The 22,422-nt window shown below is 52.1% G+C and overlaps 5 protein-coding genes across 5 annotated transcripts; 3 read left to right on the plus strand and 2 right to left on the minus strand.

The window, feature by feature from the left end:
• Positions 1-1,090: 1,090 nt before the first annotated feature.
• Positions 1,091-2,796, minus strand: BZA05DRAFT_461222 (uncharacterized protein; the record flags this gene model as incomplete). The annotated part of the gene is made up of 1 exon (XM_051487674.1): positions 1,091-2,796. One exon carries the CDS (start codon positions 2,794-2,796, stop codon positions 1,156-1,158), a length of 1,641 nt encoding a protein of 546 aa, XP_051335860.1. The 3' UTR covers positions 1,091-1,155.
• A 3,283-nt stretch (positions 2,797-6,079) lies between these two features.
• On the minus strand, positions 6,080-6,732 carry BZA05DRAFT_448565 (uncharacterized protein; the record flags this gene model as incomplete). The annotated part of the gene is made up of 2 exons (XM_051487266.1): positions 6,080-6,474; positions 6,528-6,732. The coding sequence occupies 2 exons, from the start codon at positions 6,730-6,732 to the stop codon at positions 6,080-6,082; spliced, it is 600 nt and encodes a 199-aa protein (XP_051335861.1).
• Positions 6,733-16,514: 9,782 nt separating this feature from the next.
• On the plus strand, positions 16,515-17,284 carry BZA05DRAFT_448566 (uncharacterized protein; the record flags this gene model as incomplete). The annotated part of the gene is made up of 3 exons (XM_051487267.1): positions 16,515-16,576; positions 16,630-16,667; positions 16,725-17,284. 3 exons carry the CDS (start codon positions 16,515-16,517, stop codon positions 17,282-17,284), a joined length of 660 nt encoding a protein of 219 aa, XP_051335862.1.
• Positions 17,285-18,975: 1,691 nt separating this feature from the next.
• Positions 18,976-19,648, plus strand: BZA05DRAFT_421981 (uncharacterized protein; the record flags this gene model as incomplete). The annotated part of the gene is made up of 3 exons (XM_051485763.1): positions 18,976-19,098; positions 19,172-19,244; positions 19,299-19,648. 3 exons carry the CDS (start codon positions 18,976-18,978, stop codon positions 19,646-19,648), a joined length of 546 nt encoding a protein of 181 aa, XP_051335863.1.
• Positions 19,649-20,344: 696 nt separating this feature from the next.
• BZA05DRAFT_421982 (uncharacterized protein) lies at positions 20,345-21,291 on the plus strand (the record flags this gene model as incomplete). Its single annotated transcript, XM_051485764.1, has 4 exons — positions 20,345-20,519; positions 20,570-20,590; positions 20,696-21,063; positions 21,103-21,291. 4 exons carry the CDS (start codon positions 20,345-20,347, stop codon positions 21,289-21,291), a joined length of 753 nt encoding a protein of 250 aa, XP_051335864.1.
• Positions 21,292-22,422: the final 1,131 nt, after the last annotated feature.

A 22,422-nucleotide genomic window follows, 5' to 3' on the forward strand; every position in this document is an offset into this window, starting at 1 on the left:
ACGTCGCTAGGAGCTTTTGCGAGTACGGGATTTACGCTTAGTATTTTGCACAAGGACTCGTCGACAGGAGGAATGGAAGTGCTTATGCCTTTAAACACATGACCTTTGTGAGCAGACGAGGTATGTCGGCTTTCATATTTGCTTCCGAATAGGTGTCTCAGCCAGGATGTAGCCATGAAAGATCAGTAAAGGATCCGCTCCGATGCCGAGGTTAAAATCACTGCCTTCGACACATTGTAACTACTGTATAGTGAAGGGGGGGGGGGGGGGGGGGGGGGGTAAAACATATGCTTTGTGAGCGTGCCATTGCGGAAAATAGCGTATCGATACGGTAAAATACGTATTTTGACCGTATTTATACGCTTTTTTCCGTATCGGTACGGTCACAAAGCGTATTTTTTTACCCCCCCCCCCCCCCCCTTCAATATACAGTATGCACATGATTATAAGATCAGCATCGATATTTAGGCAACGAAAACATCACTCACGTCTACGCCCAGTTTCGACGTTGCGTGACCCCGGACCTCAGGTGAGAGGCAACCGCCGATAATTGAACATGTCACCATTTGCATTAAGAATAGGGAAGACCACCAATATTGCCGTCTCGCACGGAGGCCAGATCATCAATATTGGGTTCGGCCATGCCGGGAAAGCATGGCTAGGAGGAAAACCCTTTGCCCACCCATTGGCAAAGGGAGAAAACCCCCTACACATCACCTACCGCCACAGATGATATGTTGATAGGTAGAAGTATGGATATCGCTCAGCCCGGAGTATATGGGTATATGGGTGTAGGCTAAGGAAACCATAAGGAAAAGATAGAAAGCGGGAGAAAAGCAACGAGAGATTTTTTTGGATTTTTCCTTTTTGATAGGAATACTGAAGTTCACTGGCAGGGTATAAAGGGTATCAGGCAGTAAGCTAGTAGGGAAAAGACGAAAACGTGAAAAAGCAACGCGAGGGTTTTTTTTTAAATTGTTTTTTTTTGATAGGAATACTGAAGTTCACAGCCAGGGTATGAAGGGTATAAATAAGGCAGGAAACCAGTAAGGGTAAGAAAAGGAATAAAAGCAGAAAGAAAAAGTAGAAAGGAAAACAGAAAGCAAACAGAAAGCAAAAGAGAAGGCAAAGAGAGGCGAGGGGGTATATTGCCACTCACTGGAATTCGGCCGGCAAGGACCGGTCGAAAGGAGTCCAGTACCATGGATCATCCTTTGTCGGCTCCCATTGCCGGCATATCTGCCGGCTGTTGAGAAGCTGGCTGTGAAGGTTCCAGAGCGGAAGCCAGGCGCGCGGGATCACCTTCCAGAGGTACTCACCATCCTCTATCAGGGCCCGGCCTTCCATTCCGTGGAAGACATCCCACAAGTCCACGTCCCAACCAGACGGAAGCATCCTGAGAGGCACCACCTCCACCTCGTCGTCACCGATCTCAATCCTTACCTCAACTTGGCCTTCCTCGGCCGAGTCCTCCTGGCGGTGGGGTTCCGCCGCTTCCGGATCCTCCGACTCCTCGGTGTCCAGTTGCTCCATGTAGAGGCGGTTTGCCTCCAGCATCCAGTTGGTCTCCGCATCGTCGTCGTCGGATCCGAGCTCGAGGTCCAGTCCATCGAGATGGATCGAGACTGGCGGCTCCGTCTCCACGCTGACATCCTCGATCCACCGGCAGATCGCTACCCAGTCGAGCTCCTCGTATTCTGCCTCGTCAGCAGAACCGTCCTCCCCCCTCCCTGTCACGACCGACTCGAGGTTGATGAACACAACCTCGTCGGTCTGCCACTCGCCGAAAGAGAACTGGGAGTCGTTCTCTCCGGCTGCCTCGGTAGCGCTCTTGCTTAGAGCATGGTACTCCGTAGCGAGGTCGCCGCGAGCTTGAGCCAGGCCAGCCAGCAAACGAGGTTCGGCCGACTCGTCGACAACGCAAGTGTCATCCGAGCCGGCAACCGAAGCAGCACAATCCGACAGACCAAGCTCTGCCAACGTGTAGCAGTGCAGGAAATCGGAGCCTGCAGTGGGGTGGGGGGCGGAGGAAGAGACAGAAGCCTCGGAGCCCGAGTCCGAGAAATCAGACAGACCGTAGTCTGCCGGACAGAAGGCAACAAAGGAAGAGACAGGGGCGGGCTCCGTGAAGCCAGACGTAGAAACCGAGCCACTAGGGAAAACCAGCGACTCGCGGTTGAAGGTGAAAGAGGGGGAAAAGGGGGAAGCCGAAGGCGTTCTAACGCAAATTTCCCCGCTCCCGCGGGGAAGCTTTGCGTGCGCCACAAGGGCGCGCATCGCAATCCGCCTTATACCAGTGGAGGCGATGAGAGGCAGGGGGAGAGAGGAGGCAGGGAAGGGGCGGACGGAAGTGCGGGAAGCCGGAGACTTTCCAACGCAAGTTTCCCCGCGGATGCGGGGAAGCTTTCCGTGCGCCACATGGGCGCGCATCGCAATCCGCCTTATACCGGCGGAGGCGATGAGAGGCAGGGGGAGAGAGGAGGCAGGGAAGGGGCGGACGGAAGTGCGGGAAGCCAGAGACTTTTCAACGCAAGTTTCCCCGCGGATGCGGGGAAGCTTTCCGCGCGCCACATGGGCGCGCATCGCAATCCGCCTTATGCCGGCGGAGGCGATGAGGGGAAGGGGGAGAGAGGAGGCGCAAAGCAAAAGGGGGGAAGAGGCCGACCTAACGCAAGTTTCCCCGCCCAAGCGGGGAAGCTTGCCATGGGCCACAAGGGCGCGCATGGCAATCCTCTTCATGCCAGAAGAGGCAGCGAAAGGAAGGGGGAGGCGGGAAGCAGCAACCAAAGAAACCATTGTGAGGGTGGGGGGTGGAAGAAGGGTGGGGGAGGAAGAGACCAGAAAAGGGAGAAGGTTAGTGTGGGGAGAGAGGCGAGACCAGAGAAGGCACAAGGCTCAAGGCTGAAGGCGAGGTTGAAGAGAGCTGAGATCCGAGATCCGAGAGTTGGGAGTTGTGAGTTGAGAGTTGAGAGCAAGCAGTTGATTGTGGAGAGCGAGGAAGTTTGAGACTGGTGAGTATGAGGAGAGAAGGCCTGAAAGGGAAGAAGGGCGGGGGGGGAGGGGGGTTTTGTATCGTCCTTAGCGTTTGTCGGCGAGCACAGAGGACGCGATCGAAACCGGTTTCTTGCACAGAGTTGTGGTGGTACGGTCGGGGTGCACCGCCTGAGCACGTCTTGCGGTGCACACCAACCCGCTGCGGCGACGAAAGCTGCTCGATCGAAGTATCCCCAAGGTGCTTGAGAGTCGAGACCATCGGCGCACGCACACACGGTGGAAGGTGTGCGATCGAAGTGCCTTCGTCCAAATGTGCTTATCGTGGTTCACTAGCAGCGACTGTATTCGCAAAACATTCTCACACCGACGTCTACACTACTACATCTCCCGAGCTGACCTGCAAAACGTGCGCACACGGCTTTCCATTTAGATGTTCTGAAGGCACTCTCTCACGGGCGCAGCAGCGCCAGTGGGTGCTATGCATAATAGCATACGGCAAGGCTTCACAAATAGCTGTAGAGAAACCGACAACCTCGCTCACATCCTTGGGAAATTGACAGGCCAATGCAGCATCTCCAGATTTAACACGCACATGTAGCACCTGCGGATCCAAACTGACAGCGGGATGGGCGCCCCCGAACCACGGCTGTGAGTATCCCTTGACACACACAACGCGTACACAAACGTGTTCGTGCATGCGCCCATGTCTTTCACCGCCCGGCAGCATCTCGTCTGCTTCCCGCCCGCGTACACTGGTATTCTTGGGCGACCCATACCTCTGAGACGCTCGGCTCCCGACGGTCTCGATCATCCTTGCTCAGATCGAGCGGCCAAAAACCCTGGTTTCTTCTTAACACTAGTTAGATAAGCACCGATATAGGAATGCCTGCTTGATCGCTACCGGCCGTTCGAGCCCAAGGTGTGCAGTCGCAGCTGCAGGGGCACTGCACTCCGCCGTTGGGGGAAGCTGTGGGGCTGCTGCCAAACTACCCCACGTCGCAGTGTAGTTCCTTGTTTTTTGTCATCTACATGCGTACCCTCTCGTGTCCACCCCCACCTTGTCCCAGAACGATGGGCCTGAATCCTGGCAGTAGCCACTGCGCTCGGCCTTGAAAACCCCTGCCATGCCGCCCGATCTTGAGTGATAACGCACCCACACCTCCCAGCCACTGCAATCGGCTGCGCGACACTGTCTCGCGCCCCCTGCAGTGCTCAACATTTGGCCGAAGGTCCACCATACCTACCCACGGTTTGGTTTGTTTTGGTTGTTCATGGACGCACGCCCGACCCCCCTTACCCCCGACCCCCCCGACCGCTGGATCGACCCCACCCTGTCCCAGCGCCATGGGCGTGGACCCTTGCAGCCATCACTGCGCTCGATCTTCGAAACCACCTGCACACCGCTCGACCTTGCATAAGAGCGCACCTACATCTACTCTCCCACGCCGACTCTCGGTTTGTTTTGTTTTGATTGTTCACGCATGCACGCCTCATCTCCACTCCCACCAACCCTCGGGCGCTGCGTCGGCTCCTACCCTCTCTTGGGACCCCGGGCCTGGGCCCTGGTAGCAATCACTGCGCTCGACCTTGGAAAACCCCCTGCACACCGCTCGACCTTGGATAAGAACGCACCTACAGTACCCAGCGATAGCATTGTGCTCAGTTGCACGGTGCGCAACACCCTACAGTGCTCTAAAGCAGGTTCACGGTCTACCACACCCCGCTTCAGGCCGCTGAGGAGGGGAAACCCTGGCAATGCTTGGAGTGCAGTGTGGTCATAACCGATCTGCTGCCGGCCATTTTCACGCATGATAACTTATATGTTTTCGTCTCCGAGGAGTTGGTACTGTAAAATAGATTAATACCGTTCCCCTACTTGCCTTGCGGTATTCTTGGCTTGCTTATTTATTGTTTCACGCAGAGTCACTCGCGTTCGATTCCCGCTGGGCGCAGTGTCTAAATGGTTTTGCAGGTAGTGAGGGACTGGTGATGCTGTGATGTACGCGTAAATTCACGAAAATCTATGTATTTGGTAGGCGACGCGTCCCATGCCGTGTGTGCGATTCGTCTACCACTGCTACGTTTCTAAGCACCGAACTACGTATACCGCGATTTCCTGTAGGCGGTGTGTTACGTGTATAATCGTCTCGGGAAACGTGAACGACAGTCCCCGGAACCGTACTGTTGGGATGGCAATGTAATCAGAGACAACCTGTGGGCATTGAGTTGTCCAATGCCAACCACATAGTAGAACTCCACCATGACACTGAGGCGACGATGCATGATCTAGGATACAAAGTTCAATTGATCATCACATATCTTGCGCACTTTCCAGCTACGTCGGACCGCCGATTGCTGGCCGTAGCGGTGACATGAAAGGGGACTTGGTGGCATAGTGTACCTTCTTACAGCGATAGCTACGGAAGACAGATTCTACTGGACCTACGTCAAACGATGTTCCAGGCAGACATGTTATGAAGCAATATTGAAGATGGCGCACTTCGGCGTTGAGTAGACTACGAGTGAAGATGTCGAGCTACCATCCATGACTCGGGCTACATGCTTGCTTGTTAGACTCTATGGCTTTAGTGGCTACGAATCTTGGATTCCATCACCTTTACGTACCGTAGCAGTGGATGAGTTTTTTGCCGTGGTAGCATATGGAAAAACCGAGTGCTGGCCCACGCGGCTTGGCGGCGTGCGAATGCGCACTGCGTTTCACGTTCTGCTGAGGCTTACCACCATTTTCACTTACGCTCCCGCACCATTGATATGAAACTCTTCTGACTTACAGCAGCGTTGGTATCAGCTTAAATTACGAATACGTCACCCACGTGCAATGTCTACGATCGCAATCACAACCTCATCTACGATTTTTCGACTCGGGTCTCTCCGCTGAGTCACCTTTACTCATGTGCGCACGCATCCTCATCAACTCGGATCGCTTCATCATTCCTCTTGAAGTTACTATCACATGTATCTCAAGTCTGCGTCCAATTCCATCCTCATACCATCCTTACACCTGCAGGGTCCGTCCGTCGATCCCCTCCACGGCGTCCTAACTACTCATGACCCCATGACCCCATCAACCACCCAACCACATCTCCATCCACGCAAACACCGCCCACGTCCCAATGTTTCCACTCACGGGACAAGCAACCATCATTCCCAGGGCAGCAACACACATCATGCCCGAGACGATGGCACACATTAACTCGAGCATTTCGGGACCGGAAAGGATCCAGCGGTTGAAGGGGAGGTGAACGAGGCTGACGATGTGGAGGCCCTGCCATATGCCGTCGCCTTTTTCCGCGTCATCGTTCTCGGTGGCTACGTCCGTGGGAGGAGTGGACGGTCGGGGATGGCGGTCAGGCATGGGGTGGGCGGAGGGGGCGAGGAGGCGGCGTGTCGATGTGGGGTGTGGGCTGCTGCTGCTGCTGGAAGGAGGGCGAGGCGGGTGTGAGGTGGGCGTGGATTGGGCTGGAAAATGGGTGTCAGTTCGATGATGCCGGCGATGGGGGCGGATGGCTTACGCCTCGTTACGGAACGGAACTTGCTGACTCCGGTTGGGCGGTGAGCGGTGGATGAGCGTCCATTGCTGTACTTGAACTTCGAGACGGCGGTGGATAAGCTGGTAGAGGTGGTGGTGACGGTGCCGCTGGTCTTGTAAGGAGCGACGACAACGAAGAAGAGAAGGTATATCCAAACTAGATGGCGGTTCATGCGTAAAAGCTTCATGGCGATTGTTGTGTGAGGAGGGTGTAGTTCAATTGAAGTGGTTGATGTGCCGCTGCTTGTTGAGATCGCGTGGCGGGATGCAACTTCAAGATATGTAGGCTTGCCAAGATGTCGGGGTACAAGGGTCTGCAATAGCCTTGGAAAACATAGAATGTTGTGAACAGTGATGCCACGATGCGTCACTCGGTAATCCCGCTGCGCATCAAAAACCTGCACACCGTACGTGAACTCACATCTTAAGGCAGCAATCTGTCACGAACCGGGAAGATTTCACAGACATGTAGTTTTGTTTGTTCAGAACATGAAGCAGCGTCTTGACCTACCACCCATCTGCAGCGGCCTGATGAAACGAATTTGCAACCTGCGTAGAAACAGAGCAGTCATTAAATGAGTGTTAAAACGAGAAGGCAAGACATGTACACAATGAGTTTCATCAAAACAAAAAACATTCCACGAAGGCGCCGGAGGAGGGAAGCCACGCGATCATCACACATCACCCGTATTTAGCGGCCTCAAGAAAAAAAACCATCATCTCCCCTGTGTGTGAACGCCGGCAAATGAATCATATTAATTATCGAGCGAGTTTCATAAATACGAGACGAGATGTCTATACGGGTAATCTTCATTAAAACAAAAAAAAGGATGAGGGACGGAAGTCCAAGCGACATCATGAGGGGCCACTCGGTTACAGAACCTTGAGGGAAAATTAGTATCCCACCTGCATAGAAACGCGGTTGAAAGATCATGACAATCATTAAACACGAGTAAAAGCGGGAAGGGATGGATTTCCGGGCCCCACGGGACCCCACTCGGGCCCCGGGCTTTTTGAACCTGGGACGGAGCCCGACTCGTCTGGCCAAATTCTCGCCCCAGACGGGACGGCGCCGCCTGGCTTCAATAGTCTTCCGTCAGGACGGACTATTCCCAGGCCTGTCATACCGTGCCAGAGTAACACCTATAACGCACCAAATGCGGCGAGCGGTAATACGAGCCTCTCGCTTCTACCATGATTAGAATAGACCATAGTGCTATGCATGATCTTCCCGACGACCCGGTAACAGAAGTTGATGTTGTAGACGTTCGGCAACCCTCGCTCAACATGACTTAGCTCAACCGAGGTCAATGCACTCTCCAACTTTCATCAACAACGGCTACCAGCCGACTCTTACTGTCTTACATCGCACGTCCTGCACCCCACACTCCGGCCATCCTTTGTATGCACACCACCATCTATCCTCCTCCATACAACGTTATCGACCATGCGGAAAGATTCACTAGTTTTGGTTGTGACGTGGATCGCCATATTCGCTGTCTGTATCGTTGTCCACCATATCTATACGATCTCCCTATGGCTACGGTGTCGTTGTTAGACTATTTTCTCGTGAAGCAGCACATCAAGTTCACGCAGGTGCAGCCTTTCGACACGAGAATCCTGTGTGCACTACCACGTTGCCATCTGTCGCCATCCGTGAATGAGTATGATTGTGATCCCTGGATTGACGCTCATATCGCTAATATACCACTTGGGCAGCGCCGGTTGCGATCACCGCGGTACGAATCTCCACCATCGATGCAACTACTACCGCACATTACTTGCAAGGCCCTCGATCAGCGTCACCGAAAGGGCGCGGAAGGTGGAATGGTATCTGCCATATCAAAGCGACGATAAGTTGCTCGTCAGGCTAAGCAACTGAGGAACGTTGCGGAGTTGCTTCGTTCGAGGACTCGGAATGAGATCGATTCGCCATCCAAACGGTACATCCCCTACTTTTGCATCTCTCGTCCAACTAATTTGATCAAGCGGATGGGCCCGCGGCGGTCTTCGGCAGTCAAGCACCTGGCTCGAAAAGCGTCGCGTTGGTGACAATGCATTTGGTCCTGGGCACACAGCAACATCGCCGCCAACCAAACGTTCACTAGCTAGCTAGCTGATGCAAGTTCGGACTTTGGGGTCTTGGTTCGAAGTCGTCCTCTGCTTGCAGGCAACTATCGGATGATTGGTTTTTGTTTTTGTTATATTTTTTACCTAGTAGGAGTTATGCAGAGGTTGCTACTAGAACGCGTCGGTGATGTAAGAATGGGTGGTCGCTCTAGAACGAGATCTAGATTGATGGAGGTGTGGTTATGTGTCATGTGTTGTTTCATACTATGCGTATGGCGGGTTTGTTTTGGCTGGATACTACCAGATTGTTGAGGCGCTTCAGGATACCGGCGAGGGTTCACCACCGGGTGAGAATGTTATGTTTTTTCTTGCTGTACAGGTTATATTTATTCTTGTCCCGAGTCCTCCTGATCATACCCCACGGTTGCTACCCTGTGAAAGGCCTCCTTGTGGTCCTCGAAAGGAAGTCGTCCGCATCTTCGTAGCTCTAATATTACTCTACCTGTACATTGCTTCTGTAAAGGAGAGCTGGTTCGCAAAAAAAAACATCACTCGGTATTCGTTGCTCATGAGTGTCAAATAATGAATTGAGACACGAATTCGGCATACAGGGTAACAAGTACTAACCAGGTGGGATGGGCAATATAGAAAGTTCGAAAGGCCGTAGAAGTACGAGATGCTTCGTTTGAAGTAGTTAATTCGTGAATGAGATTGATTAGTGTGCCGCAATACGTGGTTAACTGATATCAATCGTAGAATGGTCTGATGGACAGTCGAGTGGAATTTTTGCACAGCTACCTCAGATTGCTGTGCCTGAATATTTCAACAGTGTATGGAGGAAGGTGTGAGTGAACCCCTGTGCTTGGGACTGTCCCCACTCTACTATATTACGCCGGAGAGCAGAACAACATCCCCAAAACATCCCACGCCCCAGAACTAAATTAGGATCAAAGATTATGTCATATTATGCCGTCCAAAGCACATGAAGGTTCTCTCCTCATGTCCAGTATTACTGTCTTATAGTGCAACTTCACAGTGAAGTGTCCTGGAGCAATATTCACAGTCCTAAAGAAGTCAAGCAAACGGCCATAGGGACTGTATTCAGCGGAGGAGATTTGTCCTGCTGTATGTTTTCGGTCATGCGAAGTATATCTGGAGGAGGAGATAATCTCTGCTGGCTAGTCTGCTGTCTGGTCAGGACTCAGTTTTCTGGTCTCGCCGGCAAGTATATATCTCAATGGCAGAAATATTCTGTATACATAGAATGGAACCAGCCCAGAGAAGAAGCATAAGAATGCAACATAAACAGTTCTATCTTCCTACCAATCCTCCCATATTCCTTCTAATCCTCCCATCTTCCTACGCATCCTCCTATCCAGGGCGGTCAACCGTCCGTCCAGTCCGTCTTTGAGGTGACCTGAGAGGGGACGGAATTAGTTCGTTTGAAGGAAACAAGGACTACAGCCTTCCGAACTGGCGAATTCAGCACGTATACCCTACAGGGCCCGGAAATGACGGGGACACTAGGACACTGCTAGTGGCGTGGCACCACATGGTGGCGAAAGTGTGCGGATGTGTGGCTGTGTGGCTCTATTTCGCACTCTCTCTCAGGATAGTTCATCTTCCGGAGGGAATGGATCAGTCCTTTAAAACGCCTACCCGGGACGGGACGGGACTACAATCCACTACCTGGGGGAGTGTGATCCGGATGGACGGTTGACCGCCGTGGAACCAACCACTGCTATGCAAGATCTTCCCGACGACCGGGTAACAGAAGTTGACGTTGTAGACTTTGGGCAACCCTCGCTCAACACGGCTTAGCTCAACCGAGGTCAATGCACTCACCAACGTTCATAAACAACGGCCACCAGCTGACTCTCTCATGACGCGTCCTGCACTTCACACTCCGGCCATCCTTTGTATGCACACCACCATCATCATCATCTATCTTCATCCATACGACGTTATCGACCATGCAGTCACAGTTAATATTTGGGATCATGTTTTATCAGACTGTTTTCGCTCTCTGTATGATCTGTGCTTGGCTTATCTATCAGATCGTCCTCTCGCTGCGACGTTGATTCCGATGCCGTCGTTGGACTATTTTCTCGTGAAGCGGCACATACAGTTCACGCAGCTGCAGCCTTTCGACACGAGAATCCTGTGTGCACTACCACGTTGCCATCTGTCGCCATCCGTGAATGAGTATGATTGTGATCCCTGGATTGACGCTCATATCGCTAATATACCACTTGGGTAGGCCCGGTTGCAATCACCGCGGTACGAATCTCCACCGTCGATGCAACTACCACCGCACATTGCTTGCAAGTCCCTCGATCGGCGTCACCGAAAGGCCGCGCAAGGTGGGATGGTTTCTACAATGTCGAGGTTACGAAGAATTGCTCGTCGGCCTAGGCAACTGCGGAACGTTGCGGGGTTGGTTCAGTCGAGGACTCGGACTGAGATCGTTTCGCGGTTCCAAAAGCACTTCCCGGGCTTTCTTATTTCTCTTTCAAATGAAACGATACAGCAGCTGGGCTCGCGGTACCCGGTACTCAAACACAACGCTCGAAAAGCGTCTTGTTGACGACAATCTATTTCATATCGGGCACGCCGAGAAATCCCTTTCGACCCAACGGTTACGACGCTTAGCAAGCGGCTTTGGGTCATGGGGCGTCGTTGAATCCCTGGGTGGAGGCCGGCTGGTGCAGGAATGGGGCCTTCGGTCGAAGTGGTGCTCTGTTTGCAGACTAACTATGTGATGATTGGTTCTGGTTTCTTGCTATGATGCTGTACCTGGCTGCAAGTATGCAGAAGATGCCACTGGAAGATGTCGGTGATGTCAGGCTTGGTGGTGGTCTATTACGGTATTTGCGTTATAAGACAGTGTGGCCATGTCTGATGTGTGGATGTTTATGTGTATGGCGTCACCTTTTGTATGGTTGGATACTTCCAGATGGCAGAAGCGTTTCGAGCTACCGGCGAGGTTGTGTCTCCGGTCAAGAATGTTATGTTCATTTATTTTGTACAGTTGCCCATAGAGTGATTGTTGTCTTTTTATTTTCAAAGAAACACCAATTCACGTGTTTTCTTCTTCATTAAACACTCGTTTCATCGTTGATCATAAGTCTTCGCCTCATTCCGACGCGGGGGTGATAATTATTCCATCAGGTGGTGATGCCGAGTGATGTCACATGACGATTCCTCCATTGCTGCGATCCCTCCATCGCAACGTTTCTCTCGCGCCTTGGAATGCGAAAATTGTAACCTAATTGAGAATAGCCCGCATAAACTGACGGCATGATATGTCTCCACCGTACATGATCAATGCCCTTCCGTCATACTTCCTAATACTCGAGCCTGCCCTATCGTATTCGCCGAGACCCTGAACCGAACCGAGCGAGCTAGTATTTGGAGGCTGCCCCTCTTTCACCCCACTCACGACCATGACAGTAACGAGAACCCCACCACCACGATACACAGTCCCATTTCTGCAGCCCCACTGCACCCACACTCTGTATTGGCTCGCTGCAACCGGCAGTCCGGGACACTACGCCGCGGCAGCATAATACCAGCTCCCGCCAGTCGTCGTTTCCGTGGAGTCTTCCGGCGATATTAATGCCGGCCGTATCACGAAGGTCAAGCGGTGCGTACCGAGTCGTCTTTGAAGCAGCACATCGCCATCCGCGATGCGGCCTCTTTTCGTCAGCTCGCTGTCATGGCGGTGGAAACAGCATCCAGTGTGTTGTCGCGACCGCCTGAGACGAGAAGGACTGGTGAGTTGGGCCGGGGATGGAGAGGACTTCAGTTACATGCGGATTGCGTTGCAGATATGAGGAAGGATATCCTACAGGGCACGCAATCGAAAACGATACCTACGTGACTGCTATTCTACGTATCACCGCGCTGGTACGGCGCGCTGCAGTACCCTCCCATTAACTACACCCGCGATCGCCTCGATTTCGGCATTCACTCCGTGCTTCGCATCCCTATGCGCTCTACCGCAACGCTGCCATATCTTTGCATGTCAGTCATTCACTGATCGACGTCTTTGAGTATATCCTTACCTGGCGGACTATGGGGACTAAGTGCTACAGGAATACTCGCGGGCCCGGCGAAATTCTGAAGTTACCAGTGCGAAACGCATGGTTGCAGGTAGCCTCCACACCACAAAAGACGCCAAACGGCAAACTGATGTTTCCAAATACTATAGTTACCTATAGGGTATCTGGGCATAGCACTCGATGGCGGCGACGACTGGTTGCATAGCATAACTCCCTGCACATCCACGGCAACCCTCGGTTGCTCTGACGACTAATGGACACCCGAGTGTGCAAATCCTCGATATTACTATGGTTCATCGCAGCAACTCCACAGATGACCGAGGCTTCCTTTGGTAGCTCTTTGCCGAATAACGCCAACGCGCCAGAATTATGTTTTCAGGGAGAAAAACCGATGTTCTGTTGACCATCAATGCTGAGCGTCTCCCCAGATGCAGCGAGAACATTAGGCCATCCTACTGCAACGTCAGGAGTCAGGATAGTGGGACCGAATGGTGCACGCAGGGACACATTGGGTGGCCAGAGGAGTGGATTGCGATGTCCCCGCGCTTGCTGCTCGACGTCGACGACGGCTTTCCACGGTTTCCAAAAGGATTTCCATCCGGATGGAAAATCTTCCACCCTGCGGCGGTGTCAAGCTGACTCCCGACGAAACGTGACCAGTGGGGTCGCAGTCATGACGTATTTAAGGCCGGATAAGCAGTCGAGACTCGGTGCCGGCACGTCGTCAAACCGCCATTACAGTGAACCGCATTGCGAAACTCACCTCATGAGTATAGATGGGAGTGGTTTTTTACATTCCTCATGCGAGGCCCTGCATAAATCTTATCTTATACTGCCTGTCATAACCAGACGCTTTGGATGTTGCAGATTCTGTCACGTTTGTCTGCGGTAACCGGTCTCCCAGGTAGCTAGCCGGTTAACTCGGCAACGACGGCGATGGCAAGAGATACAGAGGTGGAACATCAATGTCAGCGGAGACAATCTACAGCGGCGAAGTGTTCAACAAAGTGACTGCATGGGCGTGGAGATTGCGGTGAGCCCCCAGCATCGATATGAGCTCAAGTACTATTCCGGTGAGTGATTGCATGCATTACAGCCCTGTCTGTGGCCACCACATAGACAAAATTAACTTCAACAACGATTCATTTTCTTTATCAGAAATTCCTTCTACATTGAGTATAATGGCTTACATTGTATTCTGCTTCCTATCCATATTCCGGATCACTGGCTCAGTCTAGCATCGCCATCTCCCACATTCTCCGGCTGAGCTCGAACCCATACGCGTGCACCGGGGAAAGCGATCAACCGGCGACCCATACGCCACGCACATCTACTCTTTTCAAAATCCCTTCCAACCGCCGCTACCCTCTGAGCTAGTCCGATCGTTCTCCTCTTAAGAAAGTGTTCCGCATCTTCGTTTCTCTCACTTTGGTTAACTAGTACATTGCTTCTGTAGAGGCCACCAGCTTCGTTTAAAAAACATCACTCGTTATTCGTTTATCATGAGTGACACATAGTGAACCGAGACACGTAACCGCGGCATACCGCGTCACGAGTACTTACCATGTGAGATAGGCAAGATTAAAAAGTTCGCAACGACATAGAAGTAAGAGATGCTTCGTGTAATCTAGGTAGTTCATGGATGATGAGATTGATTAGCTTCCAATGCAACCTCACGAGGGAGCACTTGTGCTCTGACACTGTGCCGACTATGTATTGTTACTCCACAGAGAAAGAAAGTACCTCATAAGATCCCAAGCCCACGCAGTTGATCAGGATAAATCAACTTTTAATTATTAAAAAAAGACGAACAAAAAGAACAAATCCTCCGCAAAACACCCCCTATGGGCAGCTCACCATAGCCCGCTGCTGCTCAGCTCCCTCTCATCCTCTACCTTCTTCGGCGGTCCGTGACCAAACCAAAACGGAATTGTCGCCTTAAACGGGCTGCCACACGTCGGCAAGACCTCCAGACAGTGGGCTGACGGAACCTGGATGGCGGGCCATGGAAGTCGAGGCCGCAGCGGTCACTGCTGGCGAAGCCGTTGTTTTTGCGGCTGTTGCCGTTGCTGCTGTTGCAGGTTCGATTCCGTGTGCTGCAAACCCGCCCACTACCGGCTGGGATATGAAAGTACAAATGTCTCGATCACGCAGGGCATGACGGGCCGGAGGCCCAGCTTCATCGCCTCTAGAACCGTGGCCGAGCGGTACGTGTAGCACAAGTAGAATGGAGCGTACTCCATGCTCGCCGCCGCCAAGGCGGAGACCAGCGTACCGTTCGGATTGAACTGCGCCATGGGCGCAGCCGGAGCGTAGGGGGCAAAGCCACTTACCAAAAGCGACCGAGAAACTGCAGCTGCCGGGGCATTGGAGCTGGTGGTCAAGGCCGCGGCTTAGGAGAAAGAATCGAACGCTGCCGGAGCTACTGACGGAGCCGGAACGGACGTTTCATGCAAGGTGGGAGCCTCCTTGTAAACCGGTCACAGATAGCCATTCCCACCGACGACAGGGGGATTAGCTGGTGAGGGGGCGAGAATGTGTAGGATGTCGGTTTCGGCGCCAACAGCCCGCGTGTCCCTCGCCGCGGGGATGTCCCGGCCCGTGTGGAAAGGGTTGGCAGATGTGGCGGCGGCGGCTCCGATCCCACGGCTGCTGGTACTGTGCTTGAGCGGCGGCCATTCGAGCAGCCATAACGAGTGTTTGCAAGCAACGACGCAAGTTAGGAGCGTCCGTGGCTGGAATCAGAGAATCAACGACCGAATGCCCTCGTAACGGCGGCTGGTAAATCCCCAGCGTGCAGATGAGTTGTGGAATCCAGTCAAACTATACAGCGAATGTGATCAGCATGCGCAGGGTGCGGAGATAAAAGTGGCGGGCCTTGAAGGTCAATGAGCGGACACCGTACTATGCTCCAAGTAACTGAAAACGGCGTATCTCGGGCTGCAGAGCGAGTATAGTCGGCAGTCACTGAGTGGGGACCTGTTCTTCTCCGCTTGTCCTCTCTCGCTACAACGTAAGTCTGATATATCGTTTATGAGGCATACGGTGACTCCATAGGCTTGTGGTTCAACTTATTTTTCAAGAAGAGGAATACCTAGGCTAAAACACTTCAGTATTTCGCCGAGCCACAAAAAACGAGGGGGAATCTCTATCAGTTATTTCCTCCCCGTGTTCTCGATGTTTTTCGAATGGCGCCTCCGAAATCTTTCACCCCACGCGAGGGAAAGGTTCAAGAGGAAAGACGTCGATGTGTAAAAACAGATGAGACAAGTGAGGGATAGAATAGAAGAAGACATGTCGCGTGATAAGAATTCACATCTTGAAAGGCGGAGGAGATTATAAAAAACAGACATTCTTCTACTTCCTGTACACAGTCTCTTCCGGCAACGGAAAGCCCACTCAGCTATCATGAACCCCTTCAGAACTCAGGGAGATGTAGATACAGAGTCCCCATGTCTTCTTCAGAGGTGCCTGTGCTGAAAACAGCCTACGCACAGCGAGCAGATGCTGCGGGATACGCCTGGCCTTATCCTACGGGATATATGCTGGAAAACAACAGGCTCTCAGTGTCACGTGTTCCATTGCTCTAGGGGGTTCGAAGCCGCTAAGACCGATGAGGTACGCTAGATATTGAATGAAGTCCTCAAACGGCCTACGGCTCAGAAGACGCTACTCACCATCTACTCCTGTTGTCCGCAACCATCCATTCTTCTTTTAACCATCCATCATCCGCTGCCAACAGAAACCGCCCAATCCACACCAACCGCGAAAAAACAGAACCGACAGGCCCGAAATTCGCAATCAAAAGCGCAGTCGCCGTTCCCAGGCTCGTCGCAATGGCGGTGCGAAAGATCGACAAGGAGAAACCAGCCCCACTCAAGACAACATCAAGAAGGAAGTAGCATCTGCTATAGAAGAAGACAGCGACGAGCATTCCGACGAACCAATTAGCTCCGAATCACCTGTCGCAGCCGTAGGAACAGTACAAGGTATGTTCTTATAACTAAACACCCACCGTGGCAGAATCTGAACTGAAAGATGTTCAGACGGTTTCTCTGTGGTCATTCCGTCTAAGAGCGGTGATTCTCCCGACGGTAGTGTCGCGTCTCCTGACTCGGTCGATTCCTGCGTGGGCAAAGATGGCTCGTCTTCTCCTGAGCACTCCATTAGCGACGACGGCTCGGTCTCCCCCGTGGTTCCCCCTGGTGAATCCCGTTCCTCATCAGTGGAGTCTACCTTTTACGACTATTGTTCGGCTTCCCCCGCACGCTCGGTCGACAAGGAACATTCACCATCAGGGGAGTCATCCATCAGCCAAGATCACTCACCGTCCCCCGCTCTCTCCCAAAACGACGACCGTTCCCTATCGCCGGAGAACCAGGAAGCCGCCAGTGAGAACGATTATGACGGTCACTCAATCGACAGCATCACCCAAGACAACGATTCCGACGAGGAAGAACACCCGGACCCCAAAGTTTGCACAGTCGCGCAACTCCCCGACTTCGCCACGGACCACGGTGCCCGCTTCCACAGAAAGGATCGCAGGGCAGAGATGGTCCAGATTGTGACTCAGTGGATGGCGGATCACCCACGTGAAGGAAGCTAGGCGCGGTGATCTCAACACCCGACTCGGTATGTGGAAGCTCTGTCTGTGTGGGATCCCTCTCGTCCTCAGTTTTTCACCATGATCTGATTGGGTGACTGGTAATGAAAGTGTTTCTATGCTGAGCCTTCTGGGGGCTATCAATTGGATGCATACTAATCGACCGGAAAGGTTCAATGAAATGCATACTTACGTTCGCGTCTGGAGTGTGGGGAATTCTTATTTTTGCGTCGCCATGGGTTTGGGGTCTGATTTCTTCTGATTTGATGACTGGTATTGTACGTTTTTGTTTGTCAAGCCTTCTGGGGGTTATGATTTGGATGCATACTACTCGACTTCAAAAACCAAAAGAAAAGCGTGTTTTCGTTCTCGTCCGGTGCCTGGTTGTATTTTCCATCTTGCGTCGTCATGGTTTTGGGGGCTGGATTTTACCAGGTTTCACGACCATGATGTTTCATGATTCCATCATAGATGTCTTTTTCTTCTTGATTTGTTGTGTGTTTCTTCATGTTTTTACACTCACTGTTTGATTTTCTTCAAATCAACGATTCTGAAATCCGTCGTAGCTGTCTTTCTCTTCTTAGTATGCCTGCCATACCTATTCCATTGGGGCATACATCAGAGACAGACAGCAACGAGGATTGGGAAGAACCAATCACGCTTCTATCACCGGGTGAGGCCGGAAGAATGGTCAAAGGCATCCGATGATAACTATACACCCACTGTCTAAGAATATAAACCACATGATGCCGAGACAGTTTCTCCGTGGTCATTATGGTCATGAGTGGGACTGGACTGGCTAGTCAGGTAAAACCTCTCCCCGAACGTGACAGCGTGGACACCGGGCCCTACTGTTCTTCGTCGCGGCCGTTCTATTCCCGGCCATGTATAGCATCCACCTACATTAGCAATACATTTCGTGCGATACGTTTGGCAAATATCGGATAGAAATTACGCTCGGACACAGCACGTCCTTAGTAACCCGTTTCTGTGGAAGGAGTAGCACGCCGATTCGAACGCATGGCCTCACAGGACTATACACTCGTAACATGTGGAAAGTTTGATACAAGAGGATTTGCTAGTATATTATTTGAATGATGCGGCAAAAATACCTAATGGTGATAGCCACAAGATCTCTGTAAACGCCAAGATTGGGTCCACGCCAGTATGAAACAACACAATACAATGATGGATCGAAAATCCGGTCCGTGGGCGGAAACCGAAGCTTCTATGTTTGATGCGGCAATTCGTGACCCACCAAATTCGATGTGGCATCGTAGGCATTGTTGAGGTGGGTCGATTCCCTCACCAATCAACGCATTGTTGAACATCCTGCCTGTCGCCGGGTGGACTGTAGCTTCTGTAACTGCACTGGGTCCTCGTCGTCTAGGTAGTATAGGTGGTGGTTCCAGACCGCATTTGACCCCATCAATCGCCACGCACGTGATCTGTCAGCCGACTGCCGTGGTGACAGTGTCAGAGGGACTCACGCCTGCGCAAAGGACCCTCAACTAGGAAGTGCTACTGACGTTGAGAATTCGTTGAGGCTCTGCTACTGCCACAAAACATTCGCCCACAACCATCCTTTCTTCCTTCCCACTATATCCTTCCTGTCACGATCGCCATCCGGACAGCAACGATATCCCAAAATTTCTTCATTCCCACAGCCCCTTATTTTCTAACACACATTCACGATGACAATCATTTGCTATTATGCATTGATCGGTGCTGCTCACTGGGCAACACCCGAGCAAATCCTGGCAGCCATTGAGCTGGCCATGGAGGACGTGAACAACGGCGACCTGAGTGTCGACCTTGTAAGTTCGCGGAGTTCATTATTCATACCCCCCACAGTGATCACCAGGACTGACGGGTATACCTACTTGCTAGCTACGAACGGTGATGCACGTGCTGCTGAGCCCGGAGCGTCGAGCGGCCCACGACCGAATGCACCGTCTCGACTGTAAGTTTCTTTTCCATGCGCACTGCATACTTTTTTCGCTGATGGTTGTGTTAGGCGGGATGTGTCCGCGGTGGTTCAACCTGGCTCCAGACTCGCCACTCGCTGACAAAGCTTCCCTCTCGCGCAGCTTCTCTGAGCAGCAGCCAGACGCGTCCTTGTGGGTTAAGGTCCCGTGCCCGCTTCGTTCTCTGGTCGCAAAGCGGCAGAGGAAAGGTCGTAGGACCGCTCCTCGGCCGCTCTGGGAAGCAGCGGATACGAAGCGGCACGCGGCGGCGAAGAAGGTGCTGGTGCTCCGGGCGGACGGAGCAACCACGGTCGATGCGATCTACGGACGCATGGGGTGGGCTGTTGGTGCGATGGGAGGAGATCGGCGTCGCCAAGTGACGAGTCAAGAGCAGAGGTGATTACTGCAATTTCTCCATCCCATGGCCACTGGTTACGTGGTGAGGTTTTTTTACCTTCGGTGTTTCCTCTGAAAAAAACATCATCTTCCTGGCCACTGCGCGAGGGGATGAGGTTCTTATTCTGCTGCTTTGCTGCTTCGCTGCTGCACCCAACCATTGATAGCTGGCCAGTTGCACCTAGGTATGGGAACCTTTGAAAGCAATGCTGCTAGAGTACTATGGAGTCCCGGTTTCGAACGCCTTCAGGATTCCAGGAAGAATATCAATGTATCTTGTGCGCAGCTCATCTGGAATATGGCGGATTATTTTAAAACCTTTCCTGCCCGTCTTCCAGCGACACCAGGTGAAGATCCCACCAGGGCTGTTGACCTCATGATAGGCGTCCGTATGAAAATGTGTTCGGGCGTCGCCCTCACTTTGATCGAAATGGCAAGTTAGCTAGGGACATAGCTCGTGGCTGCCACGTGAAGGGACTTTCCGTTTCGTTTAGTCTTGTGCTACAACGGTAACCTAAGGTTCTCGCCTTGGTAGCTCGTGGTTTCCTCTCATCGCCCGTCTCCTTCCCTCAACCTTTTACCCCAAACCCACATCACAGCAAAGAGTCTTTTCCATCCCCCTTCAACTCATATTTTGGCATTTGGTTCGGTTCACCGCCGTTTCCTCACCTTTGTACTAAGTTCACAGTCGTCCGTCACGATGCGTGGCTTCATCATGCTTGTCTGCCTGTCCCGGGTGCTTGCCGAAATTGCCGGCAGAAATGCGGCAGCCTCCCAACCTCTATCGCCAGAAGACCCATCTACACCAGATGGCTCTCACGGTCCGAACGACATCGGCATGCGAGTCGGTGATGGGAGTGATGCCGGACACGGAAGTAGGAGTTTTCGAAATAACGATGGATGGGCATACGCTGATGATGCGCAGGTGGCCAGTCATTTGTCGAGCGTAGGATGGCACAGCCAGAGTATAGCTGGTCATATCCCGTCGGCGGACCGTACGACGGTTTGGTTTCCTGGACTCCTATTCTGGCTCAGTACTGACGTTTCCCAGAGCACACCAACTGGCTCCTCAACTCCGCCACCATCCAACGAAAGTTTGCCGAGCTCGCAACGGCTGTTATCAAAGCTCGAGATACCTGCGATGCTACCAAGAAGGATTGCACACAGCTTTGCGATGGTCAGGTGGACTGTCGCTTCCCGCTCAAGTTCACCCAGATCGACCAGATAGCCAACGGTCAAATCAGGTGTATTCCGCCGTGCGACCCCGATGTACTGAATACCTTGTCGACGGACTGGGCTGAGCCAGGAGACGTGCCTCACCCACCGGTTATTGTGGAAGAGGAGTGGCGCCCGGATGGGATTCCGTTTCCGAATGATCGGCGGACTATCAGGCCAGAGGTAGGTGAGGTTACTTTGCCGGTAAGTAGTGTGGAGAACCTGCTTGAAGACGCCATCGAGCTAGCGGATCCAGCTCAACGTCCAACGGAGCCGTCTCCACATATCGAGAAGCGAAGCACCGCAATGTACGATGGATCCGAAAATGTCAGTTTTGCTCGGCCGGAGGGAAACGCGTCAAGGGTTCGGAGACTAGCGCTGATATGGGTGGCTGTGTGTATCATCATTGGCGCCGTCATGTTCATGTGTTAGCGCCTGTGTCACTAGAGAAGGGCTCAGTATAAGTATAAGCAGTGTTTCGAGGTTTTTTTTCCGTAGGATGGACATTCTGTCATGAAGTATGAAGAGTTTATGCGTTTTATCGCGGCTTTAGGTTTATTGGAATCCCGTGCAATGATGGACCGTCACTGTACTTTAGCATTGCTTGTATTAAATCCGATGAATGATCACGATGTTATCATCTTGTTGTGCGGAGCTTTCTGCCTTTATGTGTCTATTGATTCTGTCTGAAGTACAAAATAGAAAGCCCACCTGACACCCGGGGGCTTGGGGATCTTTCTCTTGCTTCGGTGTCCCCCCGTGGCGTAAAACATTCTCTTCATGGACATAAATCTGCAATGGAAAAACGGAGTCGCGGATCACGTGGACGCCACTTGAACTGGAGCCGGAGGCGGATAAGATAGCGATTAATTTGTCCACAGTTACCGCAGATGGAACTTCACCTCGATCCAACTGCTGTGCATCATCCTTCATATACCGTACTTGTCGAAGCTTCGTTACATCGACTGATAATTGTGCTGAAAATAATAGGTGATAGCCGGATTCGTCATGACGTTCCACGGACAACACACAGGTGGCCTTACTTTGGTTTGCGACGGCGATGCCGTGCATTTCTCAAAACTCCAGCCTCTCAATTTATACTCGTAGATTACCAGATAATGAAAAAAACCACTCCGCAAAAGGCGCCCAGCGACAAATCAAACTTTGACCCTAGTAAGAACAAACAAGTAAAGGACACAGGTGAAGAAGAAAATAATCGATGCAATAATCAATACCCATAGGTTTCGCAACCAGATTTTCACTCAGTGCTTCGTGAGAGTTCCGATCGTTCAGTTCTTGTGGAAGAAGGTCTTCATCTTATACACGTTGACTTCGACCTTGGATTCAGCACCGCTCTCCCACTTGATGACCCGCCTGTTTTGCAGAATATTAGTAAATAAGTCGGTACGCGGGGTGAAGAAGAACCGTACCTCTTGTAGTCACCGGCCTTGCTTTCCTTGTGACAGGTAATCATGATATCCATAATGGCGAGTGCAGCCCATCCGCAGCGGACACATGAATGCATCGTGGCGCAGATATCAGTAGCATCATAAAAAGTGGGAT

Source organism: Tricharina praecox (genome assembly GCF_024521635.1).
Source record: "Tricharina praecox strain CBS 144465 chromosome Unknown BZA05scaffold_31, whole genome shotgun sequence".
In the NCBI taxonomy this organism is placed as follows: domain Eukaryota; kingdom Fungi; phylum Ascomycota; class Pezizomycetes; order Pezizales; family Pyronemataceae; genus Tricharina; species Tricharina praecox.